Source organism: Vombatus ursinus, unplaced genomic scaffold (genome assembly GCF_900497805.2).
Source record: "Vombatus ursinus unplaced genomic scaffold, bare-nosed wombat genome assembly UNPS02010269.1, whole genome shotgun sequence".
Lineage (NCBI taxonomy): Eukaryota > Metazoa > Chordata > Mammalia > Diprotodontia > Vombatidae > Vombatus > Vombatus ursinus.
Genome location: NW_020950047.1, coordinates 1 through 20200, shown reverse-complemented (window position 1 = coordinate 20200; position 20200 = coordinate 1). Strand labels below are relative to the sequence as shown.

The 20200-nt window shown below is 47.2% G+C and overlaps 2 protein-coding genes across 3 annotated transcripts; one reads left to right on the top strand and one right to left on the bottom strand.

Annotated features, from left to right (window-relative positions):
* Positions 1-360: 360 nt before the first annotated feature.
* LOC114037152 (F-box only protein 2-like) lies at positions 361-8270 on the bottom strand. The gene is made up of 4 exons (XM_027853981.1): positions 8101-8270; positions 3748-4026; positions 547-676; positions 361-460 (listed from the first exon to the last, which is right to left on the bottom strand). Exons 1-4 carry the CDS (start codon positions 8120-8122, stop codon positions 361-363), a joined length of 531 nt encoding a protein of 176 aa, XP_027709782.1. The 5' UTR covers positions 8123-8270.
* A 4607-nt stretch (positions 8271-12877) lies between these two features.
* On the top strand, positions 12878-19864 carry LOC114037151 (F-box only protein 44-like). Of its 2 annotated transcripts, none has more exons than XM_027853980.1 (5): positions 12878-13142; positions 16476-16602; positions 16942-17037; positions 17693-17828; positions 19192-19864. In XM_027853980.1, exons 1-5 carry the CDS (start codon positions 12884-12886, stop codon positions 19279-19281), a joined length of 708 nt encoding a protein of 235 aa, XP_027709781.1. In that variant the 5' UTR covers positions 12878-12883; the 3' UTR covers positions 19282-19864. The 2 variants fall into 2 exon arrangements, with proteins under 2 accessions (XP_027709781.1, XP_027709780.1); XM_027853979.1 differs by having other exon boundaries at positions 19138-19861.
* The last annotated feature ends 336 nt before the right edge of the window (positions 19865-20200 follow it).

Sequence of the window (20200 nt, the reverse complement as noted above, 5' to 3'; positions counted from 1 at the left end):
CTCTCCCACCCTCATTCACTCCCACCTACTCCCCCTCCCCCTCAAAACCCCAACAAGGCCCCGAAGGTTTGGAAGGGGAGTGATAGATTCTACATCCTGGCTACCAGCTCACCTCAGCTGTAGCCCTCAACCCACCACCCCTTCCTGCCCAGCCTACTACCCTTCCATCCTCTCTCCCACCACCTCTACAGAAAGGAGGCCAGCAAGTTACCAGTTCTCGGAAAGGGGAGGAAGGCATTCCATGCCCTGGCCCACACCTCAGCCCTCCCAGTCAATTCCAGCTGTTTCCCAACTGGCAGAGCCGAAAGTTTTCCACCCCGCCTCTGTGGTTCCTGCATCTCCACCCCAACAGTGTGTCCCTCACCAGTCCTTCACCACGATAGAGGGCTGTAGAGTGTCCATCATTTCTTCCCAGTACCCCTCTGCCTGTAGATTAATAACTTGGGCTTTGCGGCACCACCTTAGAGAGAAGGGGTTAACAGAAGTGAAACCCACCCCTGGCAACCCGCTCCTTTCCCCTACCCAGGGTCCATCCTGTCCCCTTACTCGTAAGAAGTAACAAAGTATTTCTTCACATTCTCATCCTCCGGAAAATCAAAGCCATTGTCTCCAGGAATTTCCTCCACCTTCCAGCCATCTCCACCACTCTGGACCTCCTCCCAGGCCTCGAAATCATCTGTGAGGAGTCAAAAGCAAAGCTTGCCCATCCATTGCAGCCATGGCACATCTGATTTGCTTTCTTTAAATCAACTGGGCCCAAGTCTGGGTAGTGTGGAGAGAAAAGCGGGTGCTGCTTTGGCTTGGGATTGAGAAAGATCTTTAAAAACAAGAAATGTAAACTAGTACTGGCTGCTTGAGAATCCAGGCTTGACCTAGGCCTGGTCTAGTGGTTGGAAGGAGTGGGGCCTCTGAGCACCACCATTCCACACCTCCTTTTTCTCCCAGGTCCAGTGAATTAAGGAGGGACAGTCACTGAGCCATAAAGTACTTTGTTAAGTCACAAAGTACCATCCCTCATTTTTTCCTAGCCCCTATGAATCAATCAAACAAGTATTTATTAAGCAATATGTGCCAAGGCACTGTACTAGGCACTAGGGATACAAAGGTAGAAGTGAAACAACCCTTGCCTTCAAACAGCCTAACCTTATCCCACAATCACAAGGGGGGTCTTTGTCCTGAACACCCTGAACTCTTCCCCAACCCCCCCCCTCACAGAATTTCAGAGTTGCAGGGACCCATCCCTAAATAAGAAAAGAAAAGAAAAGAAATCCTTCTAAAGCATATCTAAACTAAGTGGGCATTCAGCCTTTGCTTGAGATGATGCATCTTCCTTCTGGGAGGGAGAGCCCACTCCTTGCAGGGGCGGTCCATTCCACTTCTGGACAGTTCCAATTGTTCAGGAGTTTGTCTTTACATTGAAAGAACCAGAAACGGGCTCCCAGTTCCCTTCTTCTTTGAGAGGCAGGGAAGTACAAGAGATTTGAATCCACACCTTTAGGACACCTTTCTCCAATAACTGCTTAGACCCTCATTCTCAGAAGGGAAGGGATGGCTCAAATATGGAAGGGATAGTCAACAAATTGGATGACTAAACTGAGATCCCCAAAAGATCATAGCAACCCTTAGGAGTCCAGATTTAGAGGTGGAAAGGACTTTAGAGGTCATCCAGCCCAACCCCCTTTTTTACAGTTGAGGAAACTGAGGTCGATGCTGAAATGATTGGTCCAAAGTCATACAGACAGTAAGTGATAGTGCCTGGATACAAACTCAGGTCCTTGACACCCCACAGCTTCTATCTCTATGTTGGGCTGAATCTATTAAGATATAATTTAGTACAGATACATGGATTAAAAAAAAAAGCTTTAAGTATGGTATAGGGCTAGACCAGTGGTGCCAAACTAAAATAGAAGCAGGAACAGCTAGGTGGTGCAGTGGATAGAGCACAGGCCCTGAAGTCAGGAGGACCTGAGTTCAAATCTGGGCTCAGACCAAACACTTGACACTTACTAGTTGTGTGACCCTGGGCAAGTCACTTAACCCCAGTTGCCTAAGAAAAAACAAACAAACAAACAAAAAACAAACAAAAAACAACTAAAATAGAAGCAAGGGCTACCAAACCATACATAAGGATCCCTGTAGGTCACATATTGACTTAGAAAACTATATATTGACATTATCTATGTTCTATTGCATTCTTTAATCTATTCTGTTAAATATTTCCCAATAACATTTTAATCTGGTTCATTATAGCCCATGGGGGATGGGGTAGGAGGGAGTTATTTGACACCTCTGGACTAGACAATAGTACATGTGGAAAAAAGATCTGGGGCTCTGAGTGGGCCACAGTTCAGTATGAGTCAATATGCCAAAAGAGGGAGTGGTATTTTTGGGCTATGTCAGTCCCTATCCAGGGTCCTGAATTCAGATCTGGGCCCCACATTTTAGACAGGACATTGATAAGTTGAGGAGTGTGCAGAGGAAGGCAGTTAAGATGGTAGAGCACCTCAATCCCATGGCATAGGAAGATAATTTAAAGGAGCTGGAGCCAGTTAACCTGGACAGGAGATTTGGGCCAGGGATGTGTGTGGCAGGGGGTGGGGTAGCATGATCTCTATCTTCAGGTATTTGAAGGACTGGCTCAAGAAAGAAGGTTTAGTCTTATTCTCCCTGACTCTAGGGGATAGAACCAAGGGCAATATGGAAGATGGGGAGGCAAGTGTTGGTTTGATGTAAGAAGCTTCCATACTTTTGGATACTTTGGATACTTAGAAGCATCTAAGAATGCTAGGCAGCCTCAGGAGGTAGTGAATTCCCTACCACTGGTTGTCATGAGATCTAGAAATGAAAGTGTCCTTAGAAATCTAGTCTAACAACTTCATTTTACAGATGAGGAAACCGAGGCACACAGAAGTGGAATGACTTGGCCAGGAATCACACAGTTCTAAGTATGGTAGGGGTAGAGGAGAAAGCTGGGATTAGAACCAAGAATTCCAGGCTGCTCAACCTGAAGTTGGCTGATCACTTGTCAGGGGATACTGAAGAGGTCCTACTTGGATACAGGTTGGCCTGGGTGCCCTCTGAGGTTCCTTCCAGCTCTAAAATCCTATGGGTCTAAACAAGACATTAGACGCTGGTGTCTAGACACAGACACTAAAAAGAGAGTCAAATTCAACTAAGGTTATTTAGGGGTGACCCTATGGAGGTGGTGGGTGAGTAGGGGGATGAGGTGACTTGCAAATCTGTGTAGTCTACAGCCTGTCCCCAAAACTATCTGCCTCCATTGCCAATGACACAGGCTCTTTTATTACTGATCAATCAGATGTCCTTTTACTTGCCTCAGTAGCCAGATGGCAGAAGGGTGGTGTTGGTGGTTATGAGTTCAAATCTATATTTCTGACTTCCCTTCCTTCCCTCTCCTCTCTTTTCCCTCCCCTTTCACTTCCCCTTCTCTCTCCCTTCCATCTTCTTCACCTCCTCTTTCATCTCCCTTTTTCCTTTTCCTCCTCCTCTTCCCTTTTAGTTGCCCCTCCCCTTCTCTTTCCCTCCCCTCCTCTATACTCTCCTCTCTCCCTTTTCCTTCCCCTCTCCTTTCACTTCCCCTCCTTCCCTTATCCTTTCCTCTCCTCCCTCTTATATCCTTTCTCTTTCCTTTCTCTCCTCTCCTTTCCCTCCCTCCTTCCCTTTCCCTCTCTTCTCTCCCCTCTCCTTCCCTTCATTCCCCTCCCTCCCCAGGTCATTTTTCTTTACCTTCTCCAAAAACGTTCTTGAGCAGATTCCTTTTCCGCTTGCTGAGGAAGTAGAAGAGCATCCAGTTGTCCCGATCCTCCTCAACCTGATCTTCCCTCGCCAGTCCTTCCTGCTGGCACTTGAAGACCCAAAGTGAAGCACCATCCACCAGGGCTTTCCACTGCAGACACACCAGGCGGCATATGTGCACCAGCTCGGTGGCAGGCAGTGAGGCCAGAATTTGGATCAGGACAGGATCAGGCAGGTCATCCATGCACGCTTCTTGCTGACCCAGACTCTCTGGAGACAGATTGGGTAGAAAAGGGAGGAGAATTCTCATCAGCCCTCTGCCCTGGGACCACAGCTTCTCTTCTTCAAGGATCTCCTCTGAAAACAACAGCTAAAAATATCAGCTCCCATTTGTCTCTGAGAGGCAACATAGTATAGCAGAAAGAGCCCTGGGTCTGGAGTCAAAGGACTTCAATTCAAATTCCACCTCTGATGTGTGACCTGGGACAAGTCACCTAACCTCCTTTAGCTAATTTCCTCTTCTGTTGTAGGAGGGGATTATGTTGCGCTAGTTATCTTCAGAGGTCCCTTCCAGCACGACATGTAGGATCCTAGTATCCTCAATTCAAAAGATGCTCTGGAAATACTAGGAGCTCAAATGATGTTTATTTGAATTGAATAGAATATTCCAAGGACAGTGACAGAGAATACAGTATGGTAGCTAACACAAACACAGGGCTCTTGGGCTCTGAGATAGCAGGACCTCATATTTCTCTAGTGCTTGGAGGGTTTTGCAAAGTACTTTCTCCAGAATGTCCCTGAGAGGCAGGTAGTGCAAATGCTGTTAACCTCATTTTACAGATGAGGAAACTGAGGCTCCAAGGACTCCAAGGGAGTGTGAAGGATCCCCAGGATCCAATGATCCTTGGATCTCTGGAGTTAGAAGAGACCTCAGAGGCATCTAGTCTACCTAATGCTCTCCATAGAAGACCCAGGAGGGATTAGTAATGTTCTCCAAGTCACACACAGGTAGTAAACATAAGAGGTGGGGTTTCAATCCAGGTCACCTAACATCCTTTGGATCTCCACCAGGCTTCCTCTGAATGGATCATAGGACATTCGATCTAGAGTCAAAAGGGACTTTGGAGATCATTTAGTCCAACTTCCTCCTCTTGTAGCCAGGAGACTGAGAATCAGAGTGAAGTTCAAGGTCACACGAGTAGTAGACATCAGAGACAGGATTTGAACTTGGGTCCCATTACTCCAAGTTCAGTACAATTGTATCCATTTCAAGGTCCAGCTCAAATGCCACCTCCTCCAGAAAAAAAAAATTCCTTGATCTTCCCTCCCTACACTGACACAGTTCCTTCTTCTGAATACATAAAACACTGCTTTATGCTAGAATTATTGATCAGCCAATCAACAAGCATTTATTAAGCACCTACTATGTGTCAGGCTCTGTGCTAGGCACTGAGGCTACAGATACAAAGAATGATACAATCCTGCCTTTGAAGCACTTACGTTCTACCTATGTATATACATCATCCCCCTGACCAGCCAGTAAACTCTTCAAGGACAAAAGTCTGGTCTGACTCATCTTCAGGGGTGTTTTGCCAAGGGCCTTACACATAATTGGCATTGGATAAGTATTGATTTGAAATGGAATTGTGTGCCTTGTACTCACTAAGTGCATGTAGGCACAGCTTTCCCTAGACCTTAGCTACAGTCGTATGGGATGGAGATAAGAATTATTCCTCCCATTTTACAGAAAGGGAATCTGAGAGAACCATGGGAAGATTTGGATAAAATGATGCAGTGAAGTAATCGAAAGAGAGAAACAGACAATAAGTAACATAGAGGAAAAGAAGAAAATGAAGGAGGTGTAATTGTAGCCACCAATCTTGAGCCATTCAAGAGAGGAAAGGAAGTGCATCTTCTTTATTCCAGATGGGGTACATTGTTGTGAACACTATCAGATTTGGTCACTGCATCACTGTTTTTCTTTGTCACAAAGGTGGGGGTGGGTAGAGAATCCAAAAATTATTTTGATATAAAACAAAAAGGCATTGAATGCCATGTGATTATGATAGCCAAGTTTGGCCCTGAAGAGTATACCTTCCTGGTGTTTGTACAGAGGTGGGGGACTATGAGTGTGAAACAGCATGTACCTTCAGATGGGATTGATCAATGTCAGTTAGTTTTGCTAAACTACTTTCCCCTCCCCTTCTTTTATTTTTATCCTTTTTTAAAGGATAACTCTCAGAGAAGGGGAGGATATCTTGGGAAATTAATGCAATGTAAAAACAAAAAGTATCTATTTTAAAAATTAAAGAAAAAGGGCATAAATAGAACTTTTAAAAGAAGAAGAAGTAAAGAGAAGCTGAGCCCCAGAATGATTTGGTGACTTTCCCTAGGTCACCGAAATTAAAAGCCCGGACCACTGAGGCTTTCTACCCTGTAGATAAGGACATTCTCTTGGGACCAGGACCCAGGTGTCCTAACCACTCCTTTGTCTTCAGGGTCCAGCTCAGGCCCTGGCTGGACACTTGATGCTCTCAGGAAGGCACAACCTACTCCAGTCAACTCTCCTGGCCCCTGGCCCTGCGCTTTGAACTCAGGATCTGATTACCTCCTTACCCCCCTATCTCCTCCACACACAACTACCTATATTGTTGCTGGTTGGAAAGTTATCTGGCTCCTGGAAGCTGCCACAGGAGCTGACTCACTCACCTAGATTTGGCCCCTGAGACCAGGGAATTAGTGGACCCTGGGAACAACAGGTCCTTCATTCTGGGGCCATGCAGAGGGTAAAGTGGAGAGACAGTATGGCACCATGGAAAGAATGCTGGATTTGGGATCAGAAAACTTGGGGTCAAGCCCCAGTTCTGCTATTCACTACCTGTGTAACCCTGGGCAAATCACTCCATGTCTCTAAGACTCAGTTTCCTCATCTATAAAATGAGGGTGTTGGACTAGATGAGGTTAATTCTATGAGCCAAGTATAAAACTATTAATAATTATATAATAATTAATTAGTGTTTTAATAATTAATGTAATAATTGATTACATAATAAATATATAATAATATATAATAATTAAATATCAAGCTATTCAAGAGTGGGTGGATTTAAATTATTAGACCTGATTTAAGTAGGATGGGAATTTAGGGGTCCCCGGCACACAGGTTCAAATCCACCTGGACAAGATTCCCTCAGAGGACATTAATCAATCAACAAGGATTTATTAAGGACTTACTGTGTGTCAGGCATTGTGCTGGAGATAAAAAGACAAATAAAACAGCCCCTGCCCTGAAGGAGTTTGGGCATGGGTGGGAAATGAGCAGGGGATAAAATTAATCTTGAGTTAGTCTCCCCTGGTATCCAGCACCAGTCTTAGCCTTCCCCATCAAGGCCAAAGGTCCAGTTGGAGACACCCCCATCTCCCCAAATGTACACACTGACTCAGCAAATGGCCTCTCAGCCCATCTAAGGAAGAGCACAGCTTTATGCTTCTCAGAATCAGAGTTGTGCCTCTCTGTCCACACTCTTGGCCAACCCCCTACCATGGATAGTAGTTGGTGGTTTCCCCTTTTCCCAGGGACCTGAATGCAACTTGGCCCTTGCTGTCTTGCTTCCCTCTACTTCACTGGCACTATCATCTCTCAGTGGTGTCAGGCTGGCCAGCAAGACAGGTATCAGATAGAGGAGAAGGGAGGGGAGGGCCAGGAAAGGGAAGGCAAAGGAGGAAAGGGGATAGGAGGAAAGGCTTCCACGGGAATAGAAGGAAGAAGGAGAGGGAAGAGAAGAGGTATCACTCCTTGAGATGCTATAGAGAAAGAGATTATGGGTCACAGATCGAGACAAGAAGATACTGAACCAGACTGAAAATTAAATAATGTACTTCTCCCTCACACACCTGACTCAGCTTCTCCCACAAATGCACCCCTCCTCCTCAAACTAAGACAGGCGCACAAGCCTAGAGTACTACGTCAGACCCCGTTGACATGGGCTCCTCTAGAGAGGCCCACAAGCAGTTGATGGAAGAGCGCCAGAGGGAAATTCGTTCTGTGGCCCACGCGGATGGGGAAACTGAGGCCAGGGGTGCGTAAATTTGGCAGATATCATACAAAAACCCAAATGTGCTAACCCCCTCTCCAGACAGCCACCTTCACCCACTTTTCCTGGAAATGGGAAATCACTTTGCTGCCTTCTCCTGTGCCCCGCCTCCCCTTCCTCACCGCCCACTCCGTTGTGCGGAGGGGGTCCCCGGAGATCTGGCGACTTCCCTGCCCTGCAAAGCCTTCCCCGGGCCAAGAGTTAATTGGCCCTCTCCGCCTCCAGCCCGGTCTCTTCTCCCTCTCTCTACCTGGTTCTGTGTATTCTTCCATGTCTTCCTGGGGCAGGGGACGCAGCTATCAGGGGACGAGGAGCTAAGGAGAGCCTCCCCAGATGTTCCTCTCCTTCAGGTCCTAGGCAACCAGATGCTCCGCCCTCCTCTGCCCTGCACAGACTGTCACAGCTCTGCTCGGCTCTCTGTTCTCCAGCGCCGGTGCGGGAGGGCTAGGCTGGCCAGCGCTTCTTAAAGGGAACCGCTTCTCCGCCCTAGCCCGCCGAACTCCTCCCCTGCCCTTGGCTCTGGGCCCAACTCGGCTCCGCTGGGAATGGAGGGTCAATACTGGCCTCTACTGAGGCGCATTTCCCTGCTCCATAGTCAGCTCTTTGGCGTTGTAGCACGTAGAAGGGCACCCAGGAAGCCTGTAGTCCCCGGGGGGCCAGGAGATCATTTTCCTGGGGCATGAATGGACTAGGGGAGGGTGCCCTTTCAGAAAGAGGTCTAGGATGGAAGTCCGCATCTGCTGAACTCAGCCAACTATCCTGGCCTAGGTGGGGGAGGGGGGAGGCCGAGGGAGGAATAGAAGGGAGAGGGGGCTGCTTCTGGATCAAGCTAGATTGTAGAGGAGTCAGTGCCAACGGTCGGGGGGAAGGCTAGAGGGGGGGGGGCCGGGGGGGGGGGCGGGGGGGAGTGAATGCTGCAACCCCAAGTAGCAAGAGCATTGACCTGAAAGTGGGAGGCATGGGAGTCTAGCCCTACTCTGCTGCGTATCAACTGAAGCAAGTCATTTCAACCCTTTTTGTGCCTCATTTTCTTCCTCTGGAAAGCAAGGATCTTGGACTGAACACTCTCTAAAGGACTACCCGCAGCCCCCAACCCGGCTCTGACATTCTCTGTTCCAAAGGACACCCCTCCCCCACATTCTAAGATCCCCTTCCCAATCCTGACATTCTCTGTTCTAAGGTCCCTTCCAGCTCTGGCATTCTAAGATCCTTCCTGATTCTGACTTCTCTGTTCTGAGGCCTCTCCAGCCCTGACATTCCAGGTTGTAAGGTCACCTTCACTTCCAAATGTGTCTCCACTTGGTTTAGTATTTGGGGCAGAAGCTGTATAGGAAATCAGCAAATTAAAAAGCAAAATTTTTACATAATTCTTCCCCCAGGAGGGTGATGGTAGTATCTAGCTCCTCTAGACACTTCAGATAATTGGATTTCCCAGAGCGCAATGGGAACCCAAGTGGATGGGGAGAGGGGCCTGAGGGGAAGGAGGAGGTCTGGATACCAATCCTAGCTCTGCCAGTAACTGCTGATGTGACTTGAGGCAGAAGTGACAGAGAAGTGACTTCTCGACTCCAAGCTCTCCTCCTCTTTCAAATAAGGGACTTGTACTAGACAATCACATCTAAGGTCCCTCTTAATTCCTGTATTTGTGTAGAAAAATTACACACACACACACACACACACACTCCCCTGACAGCCTGTTTTCTTAAGAGTCTTCCCAGCTCTGAGTGTCTGAATCAATATTCTATGATCCCACCCAACTCTGACATTCCAGGTGCTAACCAGGCCTGACGTTCTTTGTTCTAAGGAACCCTTCCAGTTCCAGCATACTGTGTTCTGAGGCCGAGGTGTGTGGCTGCAACACTCCAGAGAGAAGGCTGAATCAGATTAAAATGTAATTGAGAAATATTTAACCAAAAACTGCAATAAGACAAAAATAACATGAAATTTTAAAACTAAGTCAACATGCCACAAACAGGGGATACTTATGTATTGGCCTCCATTGCTATTTGAGATTGATGCTTTCGTTCTAAGAAGCACCTCCTTCCTCCCTCCAATTCTGACACTCTATGTTAAGGACCCTCAGAACTCAGTCTGTGTTCTAAGGTGATAACCCACACACACATACTCCAGCTCTGACATTCTATGTTCTAAGGAACCCTTTTTACTCTGACATTCTATGATCTAAGGGCCTTCAGAGCTCAGAAAGACTGTTTTAAGGTGCCACCCATCCAGAGGCTCAGGCATGCACATACACACACACACACACACACACACACACACACACACACTGATACGTGCTAAAAGCTTTCCCAGCTGTACCACTTGGTTGTGAGAGTCTTTCCAGCTATAATATTCTGTTTTAAGATTCCTACCAATTCTGACATTCTCTGTTCTAAAAGTTCCCTCCAGCTCTGACAATCTATGTTCTAAGGCACACCTCTAGCTCTGATATATTTTCTAAAGGCCCTCAGAACTCAGACTCTATGTTCTAAGATGCCACCCACCTGCCCACACACGCACGCAACCTACCACCCCCCCCCATACATACTCCATCTCTGACATTCTATTTTCTAAGCTCTTTCCAAGCTGTAACATTCTGTTCTGAGGGCCCTGTAGCTCTGACATCCTCTGTTCTAAGATTCTCCCCAGCTCTAACACTACTCAGATTCTGGGATCCTGGGAGTGGGCGGTCCCGGCAGCCTGGGGTTGGGGGGTAGGGGGAAAGGAGGTGGGACTTTGCAGGGCCGAGGGGCGGGGCCTCAGCCCAGACCAGCGCTCACTCCGCCGGCTGAGCGGCCCGCCGCGCCCGGAGCTGGGAGGGGGTCCCCACCGCGCAGGATGCTGGGGGTCTCCAACCGGCGTTGTCGAGGTCACTGCGGGGGGCAGGGGCGGTACGATGGGGAGCCGGGAGAGAGTCATCCAAAGAGGGAGGGGACGCGGGCTCGCTGTGGCCCGGGGCCGTGCGGAGGGGCCGAGGCAGGAGCTGGGAGCTAGTGCGCCAGGGTCCTTGTCCCCCAAGGGCAGTGCCGCACTGCAGGCCGGGGGGGGGCGCGCGGCCGCGGCAGCGACAGTAATTTTCCAGGCTGAACTGGCAGAAGCCAAGGGAGCTGGGCCCACAGGGAGCGGGAGATGGAACTGCGGAGGACAGGGAGGGCGAGAGGCGGACAGGACAGGGAGCCAAGGCAACCCAGTCCGCTGGTTTGACAGCCGAGGAAACTGAGGTCCGCAGAGGCGCAAGAGCTTACCCAAGATCTCACTGCAATTAACCGGCTGCCATTCACGAAAGTACTCGAGCAACAGATGCCCACACACGAACACGAGCGCAAGCACACACGCGCACACACGATTACTTTTAACTGTAGATTATCCCTGATACGAAATGGAACCCGGGACACAAATGATCCACAATACAAATAATCCCCAGAATGTATATATTTGGCTGTCAAATGTATATGAATGTCGAAAGGTCACTTTAAATTCCTAATCTGATTCTTCGCAACGATGCTATGCATTTTAATGAAATTTAAATTGAATGGAATTGGGGCGTGAGCCTGGGCCGCCGCTTTGCCATTTACTGTGATGCGGACGATTGTGGGAAGGTCACAGCGCCTCCCTGGGTCTCAGTTTCCTTATCAGTAAAATGAGGGAGTTGGATTAGAGCGTGAAGGTCTTTTCCAGCCCATACCCACTGTCAATGGGAAGACGCCACTCTGAAGGGCCAATCAATCAAGGAGCATTTAAGCGCCAAGCACTGAGACAAAAGACAAAAATGAAACAGTCCCTGCCTTCTGGAGGTTTACAATCTAGCCAAGGGGGACAACACATACATATATAAGTATATGCTAAAAAGATACTAGATAATTTGAGGGAGAGGTAGCTGGGGGTGGGGTCAGGAAAGGCTTTATGTAAAGAAGGGATTCTGGAGTCTGTAAACTTAGCCTTTGTTTTTTAATGCCGATAATTATACTATGTAATATAATTGGTTTCCTTTGCTAATCCTTATTTTATTTTATCAATTTAGCATTATTAACAACCATAGGCTTTCTACATATTTGCTTGTTTTCTTCTCCATTAGATTGTGAGCTCCTTGTGGGCAGGGATTGTCCTTTTCTTCTTTTTTATATCACCAATGTTTAGCACACTGCCAGGCACATAGTAGACACTTAATAAATGCTTATTGACCCACTCACTGATTAACCAGACTGCCGAAGAGATCCATGGCATAAAAAGGAAGGTTAAGAACCCGCAAATGTTGCTTGAGCTGAAAGTAAAAGATTCCAAAGAGGAAAGGAAGGAAAACATTCCAGGCATGAGGGACAGCCTGTGCAAAGGCAGAGAGGAGATATGGAGTTTTGTGTGTGAGGAACAGCAATGGCAGCTTGAAGATTGGGAACCTAGGTGATTAAAAGGGTAGATTTTAAAAGAAGAGTGGATTTGGAAGGAGAGATAATGAGTTCTGTTTTCAGTATGTTGAGTTTGAAATGACACAATGTCATTCAGTTTGGAAGAGGCAGTTGCTTGGTGATGTGAGACTATAGCTCAGGAAAGAGGATAGATAGATAGATAGATAGATAGATAGATAGATAGATAGATAGATAGATAGATAGATAGATAGATAGATAGATAGATAGATAGATAGAGACAGATCAGGGAATCACAGACATAACAATTGAACTCACAGGAAATGAAAGTTCTGAGGGGGTGGCTGTGCTTTTGTCCCTAACCCATCCTTAGCACTGTGGCTATGGTGCCTGAAAACAACACTCCTCATAGACATGTGTATGTGCCTCTGTGTGTGTGTGTTTCCCAGCACCTGGGCCCAGGGAAATGCAGAATCCAGCCCTCTGTGAAGGTATTTGTGCTGTATACGTTCACTTACTAGGGCCGTGGTCCGTATAGACACTGCCTTTTACAGGCATGTTTCCACTATTTTTGTGTGTCCCCAATACAGATCGTGGCCATTATAGACGCTTGCCCTCACAGACCTGTGTCTGGTGTTTGCAGATCCCCAGCCCATCCTGACTGTTGGTACTATGGCTTCCATCAATGACTTACCCAATAATATTCTTCTGGAGCTGTTCTCCATGGTGCCAGCCCGGGAGCTCCTGCTGCATTGTCGGCCAGTCTGCAGCCTGTGGCGAGACCTCATCGACCTGGTGTCCCTGTGGAAGCTGAAGTGCCAGCGTGAGGGCTTCATTCCCAAGACGTGGGGCCAGCCTGTATCTGACTGGAAGATTTTCTACTTCCTCTGCAGCCTCCAGAGGAACCTAATCCGAAATCCCTGTGCTGAAGGTGGGTGCACTTACCCTTGGTACTATAACAGAGTCTGTCCATGGAGACGCTACAGTGTAGACATCAGTAGTATGCGTCACAGTAGCCATACGGTGTAGCCATCTAGAGCTTATATCTCAACTGCACAAGATAGCTACAATATACATTATGCTCACAGTACAATGTACACAGCATAGATACCTGTAGTATGCCATACAGAAAATCAATATACTATGTACCCCTACAATGGACAGTATAGTCACTTTACCATGTCAAGATCCAGTGTAGACACTTATAGTATACGTGACTACAATAGCCCATTGTAAATGTCATAGTGTATGTGACTCTGATGATACAGAATGAGTAGCTATGGTGTACACAATATGTACTGTACAGTATAGACAAGCATGGCATATATAATACTAGCTGACATTTATATGCAAATATATATACAGAGGGGAAGCTAGGCGGTGAGTTGAATAGACTGCCAGGCCTGGAGTCAGGAAGACTCTGAGTTTAAATCTGGCTTCAGACACTTAATAGCTGTGTGACCCTGGCCAAGTCACTTCACCCTGTTTGCCTCAATTGCCTCATCTATAAAATGAGCTGGAGAAGGAAATGGCAAACCGCTTCAGTATCTCTGCCGAGAAAACCCCAAATGGGGTCACAAAGAGTCAGACATGACTGAAAACAACTGAACAACATTATGTACATATATGTATCTCACTTTAAGGTTTACAAAGCCCTTTCCATATGTTTCCTCACAACAACCCTTCAAGGTAAATGTTCATATAATCCAGCATTTTGCAACTAAGAAAACTGAGACTTAAGGAAGTTAAGTGATTTGCCCATGATCAGAAAACTAAGAAGTGCAGGACTGGAACCCTACCTAGTCTCTCCTAACTCCAAGTCCTGTGGGCATTCAGCTGCACCAAGCTGTGTCTCTGTTTACATGGCATAGATGCATTAAGTGAACATGATACCAACTGGTCAGTGTAGACACTTAGAGTATGCATAACCCAGAGTATACAATGTTGATACCCAGGAAATGCATGATATAGACTGTATAGTGCCTATATCTGTATAGTACACAAGACAACTGAATGACATAGATACTTATAGTATGCATGACACCCATGTATAGGACAGAGAACCATATCTATGGCACAGGTTGCATACTGTCTACACTTGCACTATTCAAGACACCAGTAGGTAACATAGATACTTATAGTATTAGTAGGGTACATGACATTGGCTGTATAGTATAGGCATCTGTGATATATTTGGTATGTGCTAAATGTTGTCTATACCAGGAGTATATAAAATAGGAAGGAGATAGGAGTTCAAATTTGGCCTCAAATACTTACTAGCTGTGTTACCCTGGGCAAGTCAACTTAACCTTCTGTCTACTTCAGTTTCGTCATCTATAAACCAGGGATAATAATCACCCTTATCACCATCCTGCCCCACCCCCCCGGGGTTGTTGTAAGATTCAAATGAGATAATATTTGTAAAGAACTTTGTAAATCTTTTTTTAATAATTAATTTATTTATTTTTAGTTTTCAACATTCACTTCCACAAGATTTTGAGTTTTAAATTTTCTCCTGCTCCCTCTCCTGCCCCCCAAGATGGTGTGCAATCTGATATAGGCTCCACTTAGACATTCATATTAAGCATATTTTCCCACTAGTCATGATGTAAAGAACAATTAGAACTAAGGAGAGGAACCACGAGAATGAAGCAATAAAACAAAACTGCATTCATACTCCATGGTTCTTTCTCTGGATGTGGACAGCATTTTCCATCATGAGTCTTGTGGAGTTGTCTTAGATCCCTGCATTGCTGAGAAGAGCCAAGTCTATCAAAGTCAGTCATCGCACAGTGAACTCTATAAATCTTAAAATGCTATATGCATTATTTTGTTATTGTTGAGCCGTTTCAGTTGTGTCTGATTCTTCAGGACCCCATTCGGCATTTTCTTGGCAAAGATACTGGAGTGGTTTGCCATTTCCTTCTCTAGCTCATTTTACAGATGAGGAAACTGAGGCAAAGAAGGTTAAGTGACTTGCCCAAGGTCACACAGCTAGGAAGTATCTGAGAACAGATTTAAACTCAGAAAAAAGAGTCTTCCCGCAGGCCCAGTGCTCTATCCACTGAGCCACCTAGCTGCCCTTCCTAGTATAGACACTTATAGGGTATGTGACTGTTATGTGTATATATAGATATAGATATGCATATATGCATGTGTATGTATATATGTATGTATACATTTATACATATATTTTATATAATATACACATATTTTTCAAGTAGAGTCTTTTATTTCTGTCTTTCCCCAGAGAGAGCTGCCTACCCTCCCCCAGCCTCAGTCCAGTACTCTCTCTCTCTCTCCCTTCCTACTTCCCCCTCCCCCCAAGCTGTTGGCACTATCCAGGCTCCAGTCCCAGCTGGGGGTAAAGAGACAAAGGTGGAGCCCCTCAGCACGGAGTGTTCCTAGACCCACAGTCCATACTCATGTATATTCATAAAGTACAGGGCACTAACTGGACAATGTAGACACCAATACTGTACATCACTCTGGAGATACAGTGTAGCCACCTACAGTTGTCATGAATGGCGCCAGTCCTCCATAGCGTACAATGCAATCTGTTCATGGCTCGCTGTGACTCTCTACTATGTGCTGCACACTGTGGACACATAGCTTGAGACTGTCTGGCTTATATCATAAACATTGTTGCCAGGCACTTTTCTGTGATCTACATTCTACTCAAGGCATGAGGTACGCCACATGGTATCCCTTGCAGAAGTCATCAAGCATTACCCAGTAGGTGAGGGAAGGCTCAGAGAGAGGTCCCAACCAGCTCCTCACAGCTCCTTCCTTTCAAAAATAAGAGTGACTCACGAGCACAGACAAGCTGAGCGTGCATTCAGAGCTATCATCTCCCATTGCCACCTCCCACCTCCAATGTCACTGTCACTGTGGGAAGGTAGGGGAGGAAGACAGAACCTGGCTGTAAAGGAGTGAGTTCCTCAGAGCTCCTAAGTGGGAGGACAGCAATGTACGAGCCCAGATCAGTGGTTCAGTGGGAAAGAGCGTGGAACCAGAGGAGCCGAGTGGGAATCTTGGTTCTATTATGTGACTTTTGCCCTCTCCCAGCCTCGGCTTCCTCTTATGTAAATCAGGGGGTTGGACTAGATGCTCCCCCAGCTTTAAGTCTGTCCTCCTATTTCATCAACAAGCATCCACCCCCACCCCTGGGCCTCAGTGAGAGAATTGTTGGTGACAGAGGTGACAACCTCAGCACAGCCCTGAAGGAGGCTGCCCCTCTAATCTTTGCTCTGCTCCCCGATAGAAGGCTTTGAGTTTTGGACCCTGGATGTGAACGGAGGAGATGAGTGGAAAGTGGAAGACTTGCCGGGGGACCACGGGAGGGTGTTTCCCAACTCTCACGTCAAGAAATACTTTGTCACATCTTATTAGTAAGAATTGGGTTTGGTGGGGGTGGGGAGAGAGTCTTGGCCCCAGGGAAAGGGGCCATTGGTGGATGGTGGAAAGGGAACCGGTGAGCTTTGTGGGGGAGGGGCCTCCCCATCCTCCTGCCCTGCCTGTCACAGATGACTGACCCAAAAGAAGTCCACAGGCTGGGGGCCATGGAATGACTGATTTGAACCCAGGATCCCTCATGGTGACCAGGCTGCCTAGGGGCTGGGGACTAGGGACAGGGTAAGGATGTATGGAAGGCCTGAGACACCCCACCTCAGTGTGACCATGAGGTGAACATCTCCCCTGGGGTCCCTCCCCCTATACATTCCCCCCAGCACCTGCCTCAAGTCTCAATTGGTGGACCTGAAAGCTGAAGGATATTGGGAAGAGCTAATGGACCGGACCAGGCCAGACATTGTGGTCAAGGATTGGTGAGTAGTGGTAGTAGGAAGGTGGCCCACTCCCTTGAGTTTGTTCTGGGAGTTGAGTGATTGTCCTGCCCTGATCTCACTAGGAGTGGGCAAAAGAATAGGAGGGAATCAGTGTGGATATGGGCAGGAAGAAAATGAGAATACCCCCAGGGATCTCCTTTGGTTTCTATTCTTCTCATTCAGTAATTCATTCAACAAATATTTATAGGCATGGGGTTGGGTGGCAGGTATACACATGTATATATCACAGTCCCTCACAGCCAGGGTGGAGATCCCTGCCTGCTACTGGTAGGGGGATGACATTTATTCTGCTTGGCTTCAGGGGAAGAACTATGAGCCATGAGTGGAAGGTACAAAGACAGGCTTTACACAATTTTTTTTTAAAAAAGTTCCCAATGACCAAACTACCCCAAAGAAGTACATAAGCGGTTATACATCTCTATGCAGATGCGTCATCTTGTCCAAACCAGAACTCATCAGACTTTCCCCTAAACCATTCTTCTTGCTTCTGTTGAGGGCGCTACTGGTCTCTGAATTCAATATTCCACTCCTCACCATCTCGCATTTGCACGTGGTCCCCTTCAGTGTCTTCCCTCTTGGTAGTCAGTTCCTGATTTCCACCACACACACCCCCCTCTTCCTCACACCACCCCAGGTTTGCTGCCAGACAAGACTGTGGCTGCAAGTATCAGGTCTGTGTACAGCTCCTGTCTTCAGGGCATGTGCCTCTGGGCACCTTCCAACCAGATCCTGTTGCCATCCAGCAGTGGAGTGATGCCAAGTGGAGAGAGGTGAGGAGGGGGAAAGGGTGGGATACAGAATGGCCTCTCACTTGGAGGGGATTTCCCAGTGTCTAAGACCATGGTGCCATGGAAACCACCCAGCCCAGATCCCTTCTTCCATAGCCTGACCACAGGAGCATGAGACTGGAGGCAAGGGGCTTGGTGGAATGATTGACATGGAGTCAGATGACGGCAATTCTCAGCTCTTCCACCTACAATATAATTAACAACACCTCCTGGGCTAGTTGCTGCGTTGGGAGTTAAGGAAAGACTAGAGATGACATCTATTTCCTGCCTTCTTTGATCTTACAGTCTACTAAGGGATAAGGCAGTAGTAACACAATAGTACGTGCTAAGTACTTTGGAGGTACTTTAAGTGGGCTGTGTGGCTTTTAAGGGGGAAAGTTGAGGACTTTACTGCCCATGCAATTGGGAACAAATTCACATCTCCTTCTTTCTGGGCCTCAGTTTCCTCATCCATAGTAAGAGGGTTAAACAAGACCATTGGTTTTCAATTTTTTTTTTCCACACGTGGCACAGTGTTATTCTTTGGTATGAAGAACTGAGGCACACTGGACAGATGACAACAGCACAGAAAAGTCAGCAGACTCTCATGTACAAATAATAATAATAGCCAGCATTTCTACAGCACTTAAAGATTTGGAAAGAGCTTTGTAAATAGGATCTCATCTCATTGTCACAGAAATCCTGGGATATAGATGCTATTATTATTCCCATTTTTACAAATGAGGGAACTGAGGCAGATAGAAGTTAGATGACTTGCCCAAGGTCACATAGCTAGTAAGTGTCTGAGGCTGGATTTGAACTCAGGTCTTCCTGATGCCAGGCTCAACATTTTCCATTGCACCCCTAGCTTGCCTATTATTCCAAGTATAAATTCAATGTAATTCTTGGCACATCTTTTGAGACTGCTGGACTACACCAATGGTTCCCAGCCCTTTTTGTGAGTGTAAAGGCCTCTTCCTATCACCAAAATGTTTTGCAGCCAATTCCTTTGATGGTAGATGTACATTTGATAGCCATTAATTGGCAGAATATTCATTTCTCAGAAAATAACCTGGAGACTCGGGGCCTCAGGGCCCACAGACTGGGAACCCCTGGACAAGATGATCTCCAAGCACCTTCCCAACTCTCTATCCTAATAAATCACATAGATTGTAGAATGGCTTCACAAGGGACTCATAGGATGCTAAGTATAGCCTCTGTCCCCTGGTTCCCTGCTCCCCTGGGTTGGTTTCCTTGGGCAGGGGTTGAATAGACCCTCTCCCTCAGCCCTCCTCCTCTTCCCTTCTTCTAGGTCTCCCACACATTCTCCAACTACCCACCTGGTGTTCGCTATATCTGGTTTCAGCATGGAGGAGTGGACACACACTACTGGGCAGGCTGGTATGGGCCCCGTGTCACCAACAGTAGCATCACCATTGGTCCTGAGCTGACCTGAGTCAACCCGCAGCCCTCTACTGCTGTACCCTGACCTACTGGTGAGTCAACTTCATGAGGCTGTCCCTCAGTCTGGGCCTTTGAGGGGAGGCAGCTGGGCACCGGGTATTCCTTCCAGCTCAGTGTTCCTGTTTCAGTGACCTTGGGCAAGACATTTCCATTCTCTATGCCTCAATTTCCACATTTATAAAATGCTAAGGTCCTGTCCAGCTCTGACTATCTGTTTTCTAAGGGCTCTCCTAGCTCGAAGGTCTCTGGTTTGAACATTTTATGTCCTGAAGTTTCTGTAGGCTCTAACATTGTGTTCCAAGGCCCATCCCAGCTCTGACATTCTCTATGCTAAGGGTCCTCCCAGTTCTGACATCAGGTTTTAAAGCTCCTCCCACCTCTGACCTTCTGTGTCCTAAGGACCCTTCTAGCTCTGACATCCTCTCTTCTAAGGCCCCTTCCAACTTTGTTATTTTATGTTTTCAAGCCCCATCCTGTTTTCTGTGCTAGGATTTCTTCCAGCTCTAACATTCTGTGTCCTCAGGTCCCGCTTAGCTGTAACATTGTATCTTCAAAGTCTCTCCCAGCTCCAACATTCTCTGTTGTAAGGTTCTCCCAGCTCTGATATTCTGTATTCTAAGGGCCCTCCCAGCTGTGTTCTAAGGCCCCTCCCAGCCCTGACATTCAGTGTTCTAAGGCCCCTCCCAGCTCTGACATCCTGTGTTCTAAGGCCCCTCCCAGCTCTGGCATCCTGTGTTCTAAGGCCCTCCCACCTCTGACATCCAGTGTTCTAAGGGCCCTCCCAGCCCTGACATCCTGTGTTCTAAGGCCCCCCCAGCTCTGACACTGTGTTCTAAGTCCCCTCCCAGCTCTGACATCTTGTGTTCTAAGGCCCCTCCCAGCTCTGACATCCTGTGTTCTAAGGCCCCTCC